Source organism: Dipodomys ordii, unplaced genomic scaffold, assembly GCF_000151885.1.
Source record: "Dipodomys ordii isolate 6190 unplaced genomic scaffold, Dord_2.0 Scaffold48, whole genome shotgun sequence".
Lineage (NCBI taxonomy): Eukaryota > Metazoa > Chordata > Mammalia > Rodentia > Heteromyidae > Dipodomys > Dipodomys ordii.
The window spans coordinates 4,383,787-4,398,946 of NW_012267264.1; the positions used below are offsets into that span (position 1 = coordinate 4,383,787).

General features: G+C 41.3%; 1 protein-coding gene across 1 annotated transcript; it reads right to left on the bottom strand.

The window, feature by feature from the left end:
- Window positions 1-384: 384 nt before the first annotated feature.
- Window positions 385-7,972, bottom strand: Lmod2 (leiomodin 2 (cardiac)). Its single transcript, XM_013019980.1, has 3 exons — window positions 7,696-7,972; window positions 1,143-2,461; window positions 385-411 (listed from the first exon to the last, which is right to left on the bottom strand). Exons 1-3 carry the CDS (start codon window positions 7,970-7,972, stop codon window positions 385-387), a joined length of 1,623 nt encoding a protein of 540 aa, XP_012875434.1.
- Between the last annotated feature and the right edge of the window lie 7,188 nt (window positions 7,973-15,160).

Here is a 15,160-nt window from a genome sequence, read left to right on the forward strand (position 1 = left end):
ATATTAGTTTCTCTTTTTCTTAAAAAAAAAGGAAAGGAAAACCGCAATTCAAATTTATTGTGATTACAAAAATAACAGCACATTTCTTTAACTTATTACAACTCAAAATCTCCAAGACAGCCAGAAACAGGAAGAGCACCTTTAATTTCTTCCTGCCCATACAAATCTCATAACATAAAAAAGAAGGTTTATTTTCATATTTACAGAAGAAAACTGCTCATCGTTTCTTAAAATTCTCTTTGGAATTCTGGGGTGAGGCTATCTTTAAAGTCAGGGAGCATTTCAAATTACAGAAGGTATTTGCGAAACATCTCACAATACATTTCTTTGAACACCGCTGAACAAACACATCAGTGTCCTCTTCTAAGAAACTTTTTTTTTTCCTTACCGCAGAGCTTCTGGAACTTCCACCTACAAAAACAGAAGTTTTCTTTCAGTGAAGCAAAACTAATGATAAAATAGAAAAGAGTATTTGCAGGCTCTGTCCCTAGCGGTATTAGTATTCTCTGGGAAGAACTCAAGTATGGATTATTGCTGCATGATATTCACATTTCAAATTATAAATTTGCCAGTGAATCACTTGCCATTTTGTGTGACATTGTTTTTGACAAGGGATTAATCAACCTTCTGAAACGTGGATTATTACTCCCTGGTTTCTGTATTTGGGAAATTATATGAAGTTAGCCCAGATATACCTCTCAGAAGGAAATGTTCTCAACTCTCCTGTGCCTGCTTCTCATCTTTTACACTGTCTATACTCACTCTTTCATGTTAAAATATTCAAAATATAGCCAGGTACCCATAGCTTTGCGCCTGTAATCCTAGCTACTCAAGAAGGCTGAGATCTGAGGACTGCTGTTTGAAGCCAGCGGGGGGGGGGGGGGGGGTCGGGGAAGAAGGAAAGTTTGTGAGACTCTTGTCTCCAATTAACTCCCCCACCCCCTCAAAAAAGCCGGAAGTGGAGCTGTGGCTCAAGGGGCACACCACTATTATTCTTGAGCACAAAAGCTCAGGAACAGAGTGTAAGCCACGCCACAGGACCAAAAGCATACCAAAAGATAAGAATAGCCATGTGAGTAAGCGCTTGGAGAGCTGAATCGGGCCTTGAACTGGGCCTGGGGGTCTGCTCTGGGGGGACTCACCCTTCGCAGCTGGCTCAGGCTGCTCCCCCGAATCGCTTCCATGAGGTTCTCATGAGCCGATCTCTGTGGCGTCGAAGGTCGAGAACTTTCTTCCGTTTTCTTCTCTTGCACCGACCTCAGAGAATTCTTTATTTCCTTTAGGATGCTGTTGGGCTGTTTCTTGGCCTTTTTGCCTTTTTTCTTTTTCTGTCCGTTCTGCAGTGCCCGCTGGGCGCTCTCCTGCTGCTTGATGACTTCGGCGATGTTTCTGGTGATGAGCTTTTTCTCCGAGGGTGGAGGCGGTGGGGGGGGTGGCGGGGGAGGGGGCAGCCTGTGGGGTGGGGGCGGGGGCGGGGGCGGGGCCACGGGGGAGGGGGGCCGGCTGCGCCCCCCGGTCTGGACTTTCTTGGGGAGTTTGGGGGAGGACCAGGGAGAGTGCCTGGGAGACGCGTAGGGAGAAGAGCCAGGGGTTCCTCTCTGCCAGACGTGGGTCCTAAGACTGGATCCGCCATCGTTCCCCTCTTGCTGCTTTTGCTCCTGCATCCGCCTCTGCCTCTGTTTATCCATGTTTCTGGTGAGGATGCTCGTCATGCTCATTCGGGGTCCGGGCAGCTCAAAATGGTAGCCGAGCCTGAGCAGCGTGGTGTTCTCCTTCAGCAGCTTGGCGATCTCCATCTCCACCTGGCTGCCCATCAGGTGCCTCTGGTTGTGGAAGCGCAGCTCGGTGAGCACCGCGTTGCGCCGCAGCGCGCGCATGAGCGCCAGGACGCCCTTGCCGGTGATGAAGTTGGACTCCACGTTGAGGCTGGTGATGTGCTGGTTGACCTGGAGCAGGTCGGCCAGGGCCAGCGCCGCGCTGTCGTCCGCGTGCGTGTTGGCCAGGCTGAACGTCTTCACCACCGTGTTGCCCTTCAGGGCTTCGGCGAAGCGGGCCAGGGTCTGCGACGTGATGTTCTCTATGTTGTTCAGGTTGACCTCCACGGTGTCGGGGTCGTTGTTCCGAATCTTCTCCAGCGTGTCTTCGATCACCGTGGGATTGCCGCAGGGGTGCGGGGGCGCGGGGGGCGCGGGGGGCGCGGGGGACCCTGCGCGGCTCCCGTTGGTTAAGTGGATGGTTTCCATTTGGCTCCTAAAGGTCTGGGGCTTGACCCGGCTGGAGTCCACCGTTCCGTTGACACCCTTTGCAGTTTCGATTGTGGACTCTTCCTCACTGTCCTCGTCCTCCTCCTCCGACTCCTCCTGTCCCTCCTCCTCCTCCTCCTCTGTGTACACCTCCTCCGAAACCTCACTGTTGCTCTCCGTGAAGATCAGCTCCTCCTCGCTCTCCTCCTTGTCTTCTTCTGCCACCTGCGGAGGAGGGAGACAGCCATCACCAGGCCGTGCATTGCATTCATTAACTGAATCGTGAATGCAAGGCAAGTATAACGCAAGCCTATGCCATGGACAAAAGGCGAACCGTCCTTTGTTTCAAGTGACCAAGGTGAACATTTCAGAGTTTAGACATCAGCATCTTTTTCTACAACCATGTGCTTTCTGCTTAGCATCCACTGTTCATCCAGTATTGATTGGGATTTTTTTTTTTAAAAGGACCTGGTTTCCAGTTCGATTAAGAAAGTCAAAACTTGGGCTTTGGAAAAAAAACGTGGATGAATTTTTCAACATCAGATTGCCCTTCTTGGCACCTTCTCAAATGCAAATCTCCTGTCTAGAATCAGCCTTCATCCTCTCCTATTCTTCCACCCCTAACAAATGGCAGCAGATATCTATAGTATAATCATGAGTTCCTTTTATTGACGTTCAAAAATTCTTCCCCTGATGGCACACACTTGTAATGCCAGCATTCAAGAGTTGGAAAAGGAAGATCACGAATCCAGGTCAACATGGACTAGTGAGACTACACTTCAAAAAACAAGCCAAAACAAAATGTCTCACCCAAATTTGCTGCCAGTATTACAGACAGAAGCCAGGTGCTCTCGGTTCCATTTGTCTCAGTGGTGTCAGAAGCAAGGACATGATTTTCTGCTCTAGCATTTATCTAGTTGTATGGTAGAGTGCAGCACAGAAATGCAGGGAACCCATAGCACCAAAAGCTATTGCTTAGGACAGCAAGGAGTCAAAATCTAGCTCAACCTCGAACAACATTGAGCAACATTGAGCAAATCAACTGAAAACCTACAGCGGGCTCAGGGCTAAATGAAATGGCCTGTCAAAGGCCAGATAGGAAAGATAATGACTTTAGCCATCATTTGATTTAAACGAGCAATGAGGATCAGCAGAGAAGAAAAAGCAAGTCATTGCCCAACCTGGTGGTTTTAAATTATGTAGCGTGTATCAATGATGAAAAATTTTCAGATACATATAATTTTATCCTGTCTTTATTTTTTACTACTTATAAAACTCTAAAAAGAAGCCTAAGAAGTCCCTTCTTTCTCTTTTTCTTGTTACTTTTCATGGTTAAAAAAAAAAAGCTTAGAATATGCAGCCAGAGCCCAGTTTCTTCATGCTTTCTCATTAATCCATTGTTTTTTTGTTTGTTGAAACCTTCTCTCTGCTTGTTTCCAGAGCCCTAATTCTTCTCTCTACATTGGAAAACTTTTTTTACTCCAAGGACTGCTGCTGCCGTCTGAGGTATATGGATCAAGCTTTGGAAAGCTCTGCATTGGACTCTAGGTTTGTTTGTCCAGTTGCTATCATAAAATAGCAGTGGTTTGGAGTGGCAGGCACCAAATGATGGCCTGGGAAGAGGTCAGCTACTCCTAGGATGACTTGTTCCATCTTAATTTTCCCACATCTTCAGGAACGTGTGTGTGTGTGTGTGTGTGTGTGTGTGTGTGTGTGTGTGTGTGTGTATAAATCTTAATCCAAAGACAAAAATGAATCTGGTTCTAGTCAAGCTTCTTAACATAAATGAAGAGTAAGAGGAAGTCTTTTATGTCCAGCAGTGGAGTAAATGGATAGTTAGAAGAATAATTATGGAGTTCTCCTCACCACCACCTAAAATACCTTTGTATCTGTCCTTATAATTTCAGTTCATATCAGCTAGCTGTGTACATGTGTTTGTGTGTGTGTTGAACTGTTTTAGTACTTGAATACAAGGACCTTTCTCAAAAATCCCAGGTATAATTACCTTTTATGGCCACCATTATAGTTAATATATTTAATCTACTTTGTTTTTGGTTCCTTTATTCCTTCCCTCCTCCCTTGTTCCCTCCATCTCTTACTCTCCCATCACTTATTCTCTCCTCCCCCTCCCCACCCCCACTCTCTTTTAGCATTGAACTCAGGGTCTGGGCATTGTCTCTTATTTTTCACTCAACACTGGTCCTCTACTATCTAAGCCACAATTCCACTTCTGTTTGTTTGTTTTTTTTTTAGTGATTAATTAGAGATAGTGTTTTATGGACTGTCATGACCAGGCTGGCTTCAAATCTCAGCCTCCTTATGGACATTGTAAGACATCAAAGGAAGTAGGGCACTGGTGACTCAAGTCTTTGAACCATTTCTCCCTGGGAAGAAATGCACCTGGGAAGATAATATCTGAGACTGTTCCCTGGCAGTGTGAGTTGTCATGTAAAAAAAATATCTAAATGATTCTCTTCCAGAAAGCTTTCTTTGACACCCTCTAAAATTATCCCTGCAGTGCACTCCCATAGCTTGTCCCCCTAATATATCCTAGGCTCTGGATAAATATTTGCTTTCTGAATGGATCCGAGATGACTTTGGTTAAGAGTTAGAACAATTCCTAGGAGAAAGTACTGATAAGGTTGGGTAGGGTAAGATGATTTAGTGTCTGGAGCCTGAGCATTTTCCCAGGATGCAGGATTCTTCGACATTCTTGAGCAATCTGAGGTTAGTCACCTCAGGTGGTGAACATCTGGAAAGACCATCAGTGGATACAGGATATTAGAAGGGCATCAAGAGGGAGTAAAAGACAAACCTTAGCTCCTGTCTAGATTATTCCTACCCTGGGGTTATGTAGCTCTCTGTATGCTAATACTTTGGAGCTAAACTTGATCCTTTGGAGAACAGAGGAGGAAAGGTGGGCATAGGGAAAGAGATAAGTAGAGAGGTGATGACCATTACTATACTTAAAGAATAAGTAAGATTGTGAGGAGACAGTGGCCAACTATTTCTCCCGATCACCTCTCTGGCATCCTTACGTGAACAAGCAGGGCAGGGACTTAGCTTTCAGTACTGGTTTTGTTTCTCCCTATAAAGAACTGGTTGTCTTTAGACAAAGCATTCAACCTTTCTTAATCTCAAAGCAACTGCACTAGAATTGAGCGAATTTTGACTGTCAAAATTTATACATGTGTCCTGAGCACCTGGAGGACTTGTAGACCCCATGTGCTTGAGCCCCTTCTCTGCCATTTCTTGTTCAGCAGCTGCCAAGGAGCCCTCGAATGTGCAGTTCTCAGGAATTCCCAGGCGACGCTGCTTACTCCTGGAACTGGACCCAGACCCTCAGTTTTGAGAAACATTCATTATGCTAACAGAGCTGAGTTTGAAGTTCAGTTGGACTGTTATCCTCAAATACATTTCCCTAGTCCAGGGAAGTAAGAAGGAAATGAGATAGCGTGGAAGCCATCAACCACCTGTGCCTGAGATCCAGCAGCTACCCAATCAAGGACAGCTGGACCACTGCACATAAAACTTCCTCCGGAGTTCGACACGGCCATACATTTGTGCAAACCCAGGTGGGCTGCGATTCAACAGGTGCTGGCCAGGATTTCCATAACCCTTTGCAGAGTTTCTTCAGGTCCTCTGATCCTCTTCATTCTCCTTTCAACTCTGCCCTTCATTTACCAAGCTGTCCTGCTGCCCTTCCCCCCCTCAGCCGCTTTGAGAGTTTTCCTGTGGTGGGAATGGATTTACACCCTTGGTCTGCAACCTTCTGCTAGCACTCCTTGTGACTACAGACAACTGGCCAGCCCTGACAGCGTAGTGGGAGAAAAATTAACCAGCCGAGAAAGGAATCAAAGTTCATCAGCAAGACAGCCTCTCTAATTGGGCCGATAAGCCATTGGCAAAGAGCAGCAAAACCTTTGGCAGCATCGGAGTGGCTTCATCAACAGCTGACAGCAGGCTTTGTCCTTTGGTTCTCGCCGCCCTCCTGACATTCTGCCATTAAAATGCCTTTGCTGGTTACTGCCAGGGTGGACTGTGTGAACATGTTGGGTATTTGGAGGCAGTTGAATTCTTTTTTTGTGAAAGCGATTCTTTAATGAAAATGTCATTATGTTTGAAATGAAATGAAATATGGTATTAAGTTTCATTAGATTTTCACACACTTCAAAGAAACAACTTTAAAAATTATAGTTGTGGGGAAATTGACCAGTCCAAATCTTCTGTGTGTGCGTGTGCGTGTGTGCGTGTGTGTGTGTGTGTGTGTGTGTGTGTGTGTGTGTGTGTGTCCCTGTTACTCCCCCTTCTAGCTACTCAATACAGATAGCCACAGTGACCTAGGCAGACTCTGGCCCAGTCCCAGTGTCCCTTCCTACGATGATTGACATGGACAAAGCTCACACATATCTCGCTGCAAAAGCAGCCCACACACTTATCATCAAGATCATGCAGCAGCTCCCAGATTAGTTCTGTGGCAAGCTTACTGCTGGCTTTAAGCCATTTCCACTTTAAAAGATTGCAGTGGAGCACAGGAGTTTAAAAATGCTCCTCCTGATTTCTGTTCTTCTACAAATTCAAAAACCTTTCTTAAATAAATATTTTATTGCAATGATGAGTAGTCTTTGACATGTCTTTCCATCAGTAACTTAATAGTAACTTTGAAGTAACTGTCCTGAGCAGTACGCACAGCTTAACAGACATGACCTAACTGATACATGACTTCTCATGACGGTCTCAGAACCATTATTATAAAGTAGAAAGTCTCTTCAAGATGATCTGCACAAGTATTTTTAGTTTCAGCAGGGTTTCATTATTTTGAAATGCTATGCAAAAGGGTGTGTGCATTTTCTTGGGAAGGTCTAGTACATTTCAAAATGTTCTTATTTCACCAAAACACTGCATTGAAATCCTTCAGTGCACAGATGGAAAGGATACCCTGAAGTCACTCTCTGAGGTCTAACGATGTAAGGACTGAGTAGGACTAGAAATAAGGCCCCCAGTTCCATGGATGAGACCTGCAGCACAGACCATTGGAAACATACAATGATTTTCCTATGGCCAGCCACTATTGCAAGAAAAGAAACAAAAATAAAAATACCTAAGTGGGGAAAAATTGTATCTGAAAGCAGACATGCTACAATACCAACTTACAAGTACAGATAATAAGGCCTTGGTATTTGGCAAAACAATTAAAGCCATGCCCTGACTGTGAACTATTTTTACTCTTGAGGTTTCCTTGTTCCGTCAATCAAAAAGCTCTGCTGAGAATCTTTGCTATTATGATTCATTTACTATTGGTCACAGGAGTTACAGGACTATATATTTCAGCCTGAGCAATGTTTCAGTAACTGGTACAAAAGGATTGTTAAGAAAATTGAAGTGATGAGAACTGAGAGGTTAGATAAAGCAGAGATTTGCCGTGGGGCAGCCAAGTAAAAGTCCAGAGAGCCTACCTTTCCACACTCCCCCAGCCTCTCCTTCTCCAAGAGCTTTTGGGATTCTTTTTCCCAATAGGCCATCAGCGCCTCTCTGCTGAAGTTCCCCGTGGGGGTTTTCTCTGTAAGGCTCTTCTGCCTTAGCCCCACAGGAAGGTTTCGGTCAGGTTCAATGTCTTCCAGTTCCCTCTCTAGCTCCTTCAGCTCCTCAGGTGTAAGGGAAGCCAGGAGTTCATCCTCATCGATGGACTCATATTTACTCAGTCCTCTTCTATAGCCAAACGTAGACATGGTCCCCGGTTTGTCAGACCCCCAAGGCGCTGGAAGGACCAGGCATTCAAGACAGGTCAGGGCAGGCAAGGAGGCAAATGGGCAGGCTGGTCAACAACTGGTGCTGGGAGTGGCTGCAGGAGCCTTTTAAGAGTGATGATACAGGGCTGTGACAATGTGGACAGGGTGAAAGCATGGGCTGTTTTAAGCATCAGACGTCAGCTAGATATTTGAACACAAAGAATGTCACATCGGTGGTGGATGGAGGTCTCAGACCCAGTGGGGATTATTCACATAGTGGCCAGGGCCATATTTAGCTGAGCCTGATAGCTCTGAGGACAGGCAGCGTGTTTCAGATAGGGAGTAACACGGCTTCTCTCACTTTGCCTTCAAACAACAAGGGAGTTAAAGTTACTTTGAAAATGACTAGCCATTGCCACCATGCTATGAAAATGTCTTAATCCCTTAAGGGTTATCTCAGATGAGGATGGGTGGTTATTCTGGTTCTTCTATAAACATTCTGTGGGTGGTACAGAAGGAGACAGGTTGTAATAATATCCCACTTTATAAAGTTATTACCGTTTGCAGTTTACAAAACACTTCATGCAATTTTCCTAATTAGAAGTCCTGTGAGATGAATATCATGGATCTCATTTACAGCGTGGGCATTTGAGGTTCTGAGAATGAAAAAGATAACGGCAGGGAGTGGAAGAGCAGAAGTTACTTTCTCCACCGTACCAGATGGCTTCCTTCTCTTCCCATGAGTGTTAGTAAAAGAGATAAATAATACTGGGTAAGATTTATTCGGACCACTACTACTATGCCAGGTTAGTGCTAAATATACAGAAATCAGTTCAAGCCTTGAGGCTTGAACTCAGGGCCTGGGCACTGTCCCTGAGCTTTTTTGCTCAAGGCTATTGTTCTACCACATGAGTCACAGCTCCACTTCTGGCCTTTTTAAAATGTATATGTGTGTGCTTACTTGGAGGTAAGAGTCTGATGGACTTTCCTGCCCAAACTGGCTTTGAACTGCAATCCTCAAATCTCAACCTCCTGAGTAACCTGGATTACAGGCATGAGACACTAGTGCCTAGAAATTTATATATTATTATTTAATCCCATAATTGTATGAGGCATAGTTTTTTATTGCTTTAAAATACATTTTATTGCCATTGTAGAAGCGATGTGCAGAGTGGTTGATTACAGTTATGTAAGTTAGGTAATGAGTACATTTCTTCTTGAGCCAGGGCATCCCTTCCTATGAGGAATATTTTCTTGCCATATTGCCTTATTAGAGACAGTGAAAAGTTAAGCAGCTTGCGGAGCACGGAGCTAACTACCAGCTACACTTTGAACATCAACTTATATATGGGCTGAAAACTGCAGAGATACAAATTTGTAGTTGTGCATACATATATTTTCTTGTAAATGTTAAAATATATACAGGACTTTATAGTTTATGGCTTATAGGACTTCATCATAAAGTTATTTTAATATACAGACACATAAATATCTATTAAAGCTGTGCATAGAAACAGCCACCATTACATATATATATATATATATATATCAACAATGTACAATATTTCATTTATACATTCACAATCAAATATTTAGATTGATTCTAGTTTTTGTTAGGGAAGATGTTGGTATGAATTTATGTTCCAGTCTTTGAATGTCCATGTGTTTTCATTTCTCTTGGATAAATATATAGTAGTACAAATACTGGGCAATAAGATGGTAAATTCACTTTTTTAAGAAATTGTAAAACTGTTTTCCACACTTCTTGCAGCACTGATACCTTCCCACTAGTGGTAGAAAAGAGTTCCATTTTCTCTGCATCCCATGGGACATGTTTATCTTTTTGATTACAGATGTTAGTGAGTGAGAAGTAAGAGTTTGATTTTTATTTCCTCAGTGACTAGTGAACATCATTTCCTGTGTTCATTAGTTCTATTTTCTTTGATAAAATTTTATTCAGATTTTATGCTTATTTCTAAATTGATATATCTTTTTATTATATTGTGAGCTATTTTTATATCACTGACACTTGTTAGATATGTCTTTTGAAAAACAAATATTTTATGTTTTTTTTCTTTTTGTTGGTACTGGGGTTTGAACTCAAAGCTTTGTGCTTGTTAGGCAGGTGCTGTACTACTTGAACCATGCCTCTAACTCTTTTTGATCTGGTTATTTTTTGAGATAAGGCTTACTTTTGCTCAAGCTGGCTTAGACAGTGATCTTCCTATAATGCTTCTTACTACAACTGAGATTGCAAGAATATATTACTGTGTCCAAATTTTAGGTAAGATGAAATCTCACTAAATTTTTGCCTAGCTGGCTTTGAACAGTAATCCTCCCAATTTCAGTATCCTGAGTAGCTAGGACTCCATGCATGAGAACCAAGCGCTCAGCAAATATTTTCAAATTTGAAGATGTCCAACTTAGCATTTTTTATTCTACTGCTTGTGTTTTGTGTTAAAATTAAGAAATCTTCTCTTAGCCCATGGCTAAGAAGAAATGTATTCTTATATTTTAAGAAATTTACTCATAAGTTTAAAGTCTCGAGGTTTTTGTGTTTAGGCATATCACCCATTTAGACTTAATTTTTGTGTATGTGAAGAGTTTAGATTTATCTTTGTGCATGCAGATATTCCATCATCTCAGCACTGCTTAGCAAAGAGATTACATTCTCTTCTATTGAATTACTCTGGCATCTTTATAGAAAAGTAATTAACCACAAGCATAGGATGCATTCTGGGCAGTAATTTCTGCTCTATTAATCTATGTGTCTGCATTCTAGTACCATCTATTCTTGATCACTGTAGCTTTGTAGCTTGATCAGTATGGTATGTTTTGAAGTTAGGAAACATAAGTTCTCTAGCTTTGGTTTTTCCAAGAACATTTTTGTCTAGATACTTTGATGTTAACTTATTTATTGTATTCTGCCTTCACAAATAACTCTGAGGCTTTAGAGATAAAGATAAAATTAGATCCTTTGAGTTCACGTTTTAAAATTAATTTAACTTTTGGAACGTATAAGACATTTGTTTATAGTTGTGAAGTTTGAAGTAATACACCAATTTATGTACACTTTTAGTAATGATCAAATTAACATAATTGTTTTTAGATACTCTGAAGCATGTAATTGTTTAGCCAGAATGGAAATATGTCCTTTTTATTTTTTTGAAAACAACTTTGACTTTTGTTAGAGACGTCAAGTGATGGTAGTTAAACAGGGTGAATGAAATGAGTTATTCAGTTTTATGATTACATTTTACATAAAATGTGATTACATGTATGTAAAAATTGATTTTTCAAAACACCCAAGAATATATACATAAATTATACTATATATAAAGTATATTGAGGGGCTGGGAAGGTGGCTCAGTGGTAGAGCCCTTGCCTTGCATGCATGAGGCCCTGGGTTTGATTCCTCAGCACCACATAAGCAAAAAGAAAAAAGCTGGAAGTGGCGCTGTGGCTCAAGTGGTAGAGCACTAGACTTGAGCTGAAGAGCTGAGGGACTGCGCCCAGGCCCAGAGTTCAGGCCCCACGACTGGACCCCCCCCAAAAAAAATAAATAAAATATATTGCACAAATCAATTCTCTCAGTAATTCTTAAGCACATATGATATACTGACCACTAATGTAGTCTTTAGTGTTGTATAATTATGTAAAAATAATGAAATTGTTTTCACTTCCTCTGTATCTAATTATTTTCAATATATAGGAGACTAATTTTCATTTTACAACTTAGTAAACACACATTATATGTCAGATTCTAACTTCATTGCTGTTGTTAGAGCAGCCAGCAAAAACAACAAAGTCCTTTCCCTTCCAGAGAGACTACATTCTAGTTGGGAAAATCATACAAAACATAAATACAGAACATATCACAAAGGTGTTTTATGGAAAAAAACAAAGAGCAGGGAAGAGGGAAATATGAAGACTGTGGGGGTGAATTTCATGTTGAAGAGTTCTGAAATAAGGAAACATTTGAACCCATATCTGGAGAAGAAAAGACATGATGCACACAGGTAATCATGAGTATTTAATGTGTCTCCAATGACTCAGATAACCTTACAGTCACAGCCTCTCAGATTTTAAAGAACATTTGAAGTATAGGATCCCTCTATCCTTCCTACCAATGTATGTCTGCTTCACCACCATCAGTGAAAATAGTCTATCCCCAAAGTGTATTCCATTAGTGCATGGCTCAGGTCTGTACAAAGTTCTATCATGTTGAAACTTATAGAAAATTCAGCCCATATACTTTTTATTTTTTTCAGCAGAACTATCAAATAAATATAATCTCATGTGCATTTCCACTGCCAAATCTTAGGTGTCCTATGCATGGCTCTGAAAGTGGTTGCAAGGGAGATATTTCCCACATGGGAGCTTCATCGAATGAACTCTTCCTCTCAAGGACGTTGACTTAAGAATTGTTGGCCATGTACATCTCCTCGTGTATTTATTACACAGCACTGTATTTATGACAATAATACAACTCATGCACAACTCCAGTTCATGAGATCTGCCTATAAGCATTATGGACAAACTTAAATCAATTGTCTAAAATTTTGCTGAATTCTGACCCTGCTTTTGGCTTAAGTATGATGAATAATTTAGATTTCCTTGGAACCTTCTTTACATCAAAGGAAAAAAAATCCATATGTGTTTCAAAAATCAGCATCTTTTTTATTTTTGTATTTCTACTTGGTCATATTATGTTTTTATGCATGTTCAGTACAAGACAATATTACTGGTGTTTTGAAGATTAGCACTTAGTATTTTAATAAAGTAGTTACATAGGAGAAGAAAACATTTTTGTAGTTCTTGAGTCCTAGACCCACTTAGATACATCCAATTTCAGTATATTGGCCATTCCCTTTTGGGAGAAAATTGAGACTTCTCTTCAATTTTTTCCCCTTTGATTTTGTCTTGAAAATGTTATGTGTTTGTTTGGATCAGCACACATTTACCAACTACTTGTAATGAGATAGGTTTGTGCTGGAAGCTAGGATTATGAACAGAAATTGATCTAGTCTCTGCCCTCAAAGAGTTCATACTCATGGGAGAGAGCAGACAGCTGACAATAACAGCAAAGAGCCACCCTGGCCAGGCTCCAGGCTCCAGACCTGGGTAGAGTGAGAGGAGGATCAGGATCAGAAAGAGCTTTTCAGCCAGAGAGAACTGCTTGCCTCTGAATAAACACATAGGAAGGAGTGTAAGGAAACAAAAACTCAAGTTTGGTGGACCTAGGAGTCAGAGTAGAGAGGATTCAGAAACTGGCCCTGATTCAAATAAATTGCTGTTGTACCTTGCATTATGAATGGTGTATTGTTTTATTCAGATCAAATTTGTATCTTCCAGCTTTAGAACGCTTTATAAAAACTATCCAGACACTTCTATCTTGGTGTCCCAAGTTGTCTCAAATCAGCATCGTGATTTGTTTTCGCCACCCCGCTCTCAGCCTTCCAGATTCTGAACATAGTGTCCTCGTCGACCAGTTGCTGAAAGCCGTCTGTCTCCTGTGCCTCCTTTTCCCACACCAACCCTAAGACCTTGGGTCCTCTGTCCTAACTCTTTAATTCCAACTTCATTTCTGGTTTAGACTCCTGGTTTCAGGTTGATTCTAAGTTACTGTCTTCATTTTTTTTTTTTTGGCTTTTGGCAACAATGGGCTAAAAGTCTCCCACATACATTGTTGATTCCTTCTTTCCCTTCTTTTGCCATATGGCTAGAGGATCTAAAACCACAAATCTCACCAGGTCCTGCTCTGCCTTAAAACTCTTAAATGACTACTATATCCCTACAGAACCTTTTTAGCTGTGTTATGGCTCTTTCTGCTCATATCTCCAGTTCATAGGCCATACTTGGCTGAATCTGAATGACACAGGGCTGAACGTGCCACACTTTGTGTACCTCTCAAACTCACCCCTCCCTTTGTCTGGAAAACCTTTGCTTCTTTTACTCTCTCCAGACCTAGCGTAATTATTAGGTGTTCTGGATGTAGTTTCCAAACAAACAAAACAAAGTAGAGGAATTGTTGGGAAGGCAGATCTTGGTGCTAGGAAGGTCAAAGATTATATACTACTGGGACTTCTTTAGGAATAACAATACAAAATTGCAAGTAAAAAATTATGAAAATGAAGTTGAATTTAAAACAACAGAAATCATGACAAACAACTCTCTTAAATGATCCTGGTTTCATTGTCTGATACCTTGTGGGTATTTTTGTGGTTCTCACAATGAAACCCAAGACCTGTATACTAGGTAAGCACTCTACCAATGAGACCACACCCAAGACTCTACATCTGTAGAGCAAGCTTATCTAATTGTAATATGGTTTCCTTTGTCCTCTCTCTGAAACTCTGTACATTGAAATTAATATTTGCATCTGTCCAGAAATTACTATAATGTAATTATAACTTATTAAAAACTCATTCAAAATTATTAGAACCCATACATTATGGTCAGTTACATCTGAGTGTAGTCCCCAAATGAATGAATCAACCCAGCTGGCTTCAGGGAGCTTAAAGAATTTTGTTCATTTTCAGTATGCTTTTCTTATTTAAGCAGTCCTCAGCTAGCTTCTAAGGAAATGTAGAAATTAGAAATTTCTCCCTTCTCACGAATGTGGAGGATCTACAGTTTGCAAACCATCCCTAACTTTTTTTTCTTTTTTCCTCTTTCTTTCCTAATCTCTCTACCTCTAATAAGAGTTTGCTTTCTGAAACAGACTTAGCACATTTCTCTCTTATATAGAAGGAACTGGATTCTTCAACCATTTTTTTAACAGATAATTTGTTACAAGGCTGCTGAGCTAATGTGGTGGCTCGTAAGGAAGTGAAGCTTCCGACTTTGCTCAGTTTGCTGGGAGCTTCTCAGATAACTGGAGAGAGGCTCCCAGGGGAGAATGTCAGGGAAAGGTCAGGCTCTGGAGAGACAACCACCAAACAGATCAGAAGAGAACTGGCAATTCCCTGTTCAAGTCCTCACTCTCAGAAGAGGCAGCCAGGTCAATCTTCTAGCTCAGCCAAGCTGTGGCAGACAGTATGAGTCAAATTTAAAATTATTAGAACTATATATAACAGCCTCTCACAACTGTTTACGATTCAGGATTTACAAAATGTTTTCTTTTAGGTAGTGAGTGTGTGCTGGGTAGTATAATATTACCTCTACTTAATCATTGTTTATATTAAT